At 34.8% G+C, this 1,581-nt stretch overlaps 1 protein-coding gene across 1 annotated transcript; it reads right to left on the bottom strand.

The window, feature by feature from the left end:
* Positions 1-675: 675 nt before the first annotated feature.
* On the bottom strand, positions 676-1,347 carry LOC116168070. The gene has a single exon (XM_031483723.1). It carries the CDS (start codon positions 1,345-1,347, stop codon positions 676-678), a length of 672 nt encoding a protein of 223 aa, XP_031339583.1.
* Between the last annotated feature and the right edge of the window lie 234 nt (positions 1,348-1,581).

Here is a 1,581-nt window from a genome sequence, read left to right as displayed (position 1 = left end):
CCTAGTGGGCAAATTTATCAACTGACTAAACCCATGACTAGCCATTGTACTTTGATACTGCTCAACCTGAGGGGATGTCTTTAATATACATAAATTCATATCACCAATGACCACCAAATTCCTGTCCTTATTTACATTTAATAAGATATTTAACTCATCTAAGAACAGCGCAACGGTGTGTCTATGCAGGCGATAAAGTGCGATAACAGAAAGTGATAAACCACATTCTGTGTCAATGGTAATTTTAAGAGCATCTGCAGAATGGACATTGGTAATAAAATTCATCCTCGCTTTAAACATAGATAAAACGTAAACAATTACACCGCCTGCTCTTTCGATTTCATTACACTTACTAAACGTAGTGTATCCGTTTATATGATAAAAGTCCACTTCAGAACCAAATATCCAAATTTCTGACAAAATGATTACATCAGGTAACTTACGTAGTGAGTGTAAGTGAACAAGGAACGAATTGAAGTTTTCACTCAGACTTCGAATATTTTGGTGTAATAAAACAAAATTATTATTATTACAATTTGAATTGAATTCAACAAAAGAGTCATTCATTTTTTAAACAATAATTCCCAAATACGAAACACATCCATAATTAATTAAAAAACCACACAAATTATTACGTGAAAATAGAAAGAAAATAGTTTTTACTAATATTACCAATCACAATTTTTCAATAACGTCCAACGAGCAAATTTTTATAGCTGGATCCCCTTGCTGTTTTCTTATAAAGATATTTCCATTTCGGACCCAAAGATAGTTATAGTTTTTGTCCTTTTGTATTTGACGAGCCAATGAGAACAACTTTCTTCTTGTAGGAGAGAGACTTTCATTAATATATATCGGAGAAGATGGATGTTGAAATCCTAGATGTTCCGTTGAAAAATTTCTTTTAGTTCTTCTCTTCTGTAGCAAGTTCAGTTTATCTTCTCTACGTACAAACTTGACGATGATGGATGCAGGTTGATTGGAATCCTTTTTTTTGCCTAATCTGTGGCATACATCTATGTCTCTGCGCGTCAACGGTAGGTCCAGAGCTGCCCCAACTTTTGTTACCAGTGCATAAACGTCTTCATTTTTCTCTTCCGGTAGACCTTGTATTTCCACCGTATTAGCTCGTGTATATTGTTCCTGTTCTTGTACTCTCGTTTCGAGGTCCATTACGCGTTGTTTTAAGTTAACATTTTCTTGGCGAAGACTGTCTATTATCTCCATGTTTTTGATAAGATTGTCCAAGATACTTTTTTGATCATCAATCTTACTATGTACAAAGTCAAACGCCCTACTTATCTCCTGCTCCATTCGCTTCCTGTCATCTTTAGCTTCTTCCAACATCACTATAATTTGTGATAAATCCGGGGTGACCGATTAAATGTGAATGTGATGACTTGATGTTCCTCAATGCGCCGGATAGCCTTGTGACATATAAAATTCATGCACTTACACCAGGAGGTCACGGTGTAAACATTTAACCCTAATAGGAGACAAATTGTATTCGCCCACAAAAATGTCTAATGATATAGTATGTAATTAGGATTAATTAATTAACGTGGTTATCACAAACTATTA

The sequence above is a fragment of the Photinus pyralis genome, unplaced genomic scaffold, assembly GCF_008802855.1.
Source record: "Photinus pyralis isolate 1611_PpyrPB1 unplaced genomic scaffold, Ppyr1.3 Ppyr1.4_LG4, whole genome shotgun sequence".
In the NCBI taxonomy this organism is placed as follows: domain Eukaryota; kingdom Metazoa; phylum Arthropoda; class Insecta; order Coleoptera; family Lampyridae; genus Photinus; species Photinus pyralis.
The sequence above is the reverse complement of the archived record's forward strand: the minus strand, read 5'-3'. Positions and strand labels throughout refer to the sequence as shown.

Coding starts and splice junctions, on each gene's coding strand:
- LOC116168070 (XM_031483723.1), bottom strand. CDS start 1,347: ATGTTGGAAGAAGCTAAAGATGACAGGAAGCGAATGGAGCAGGAGATA.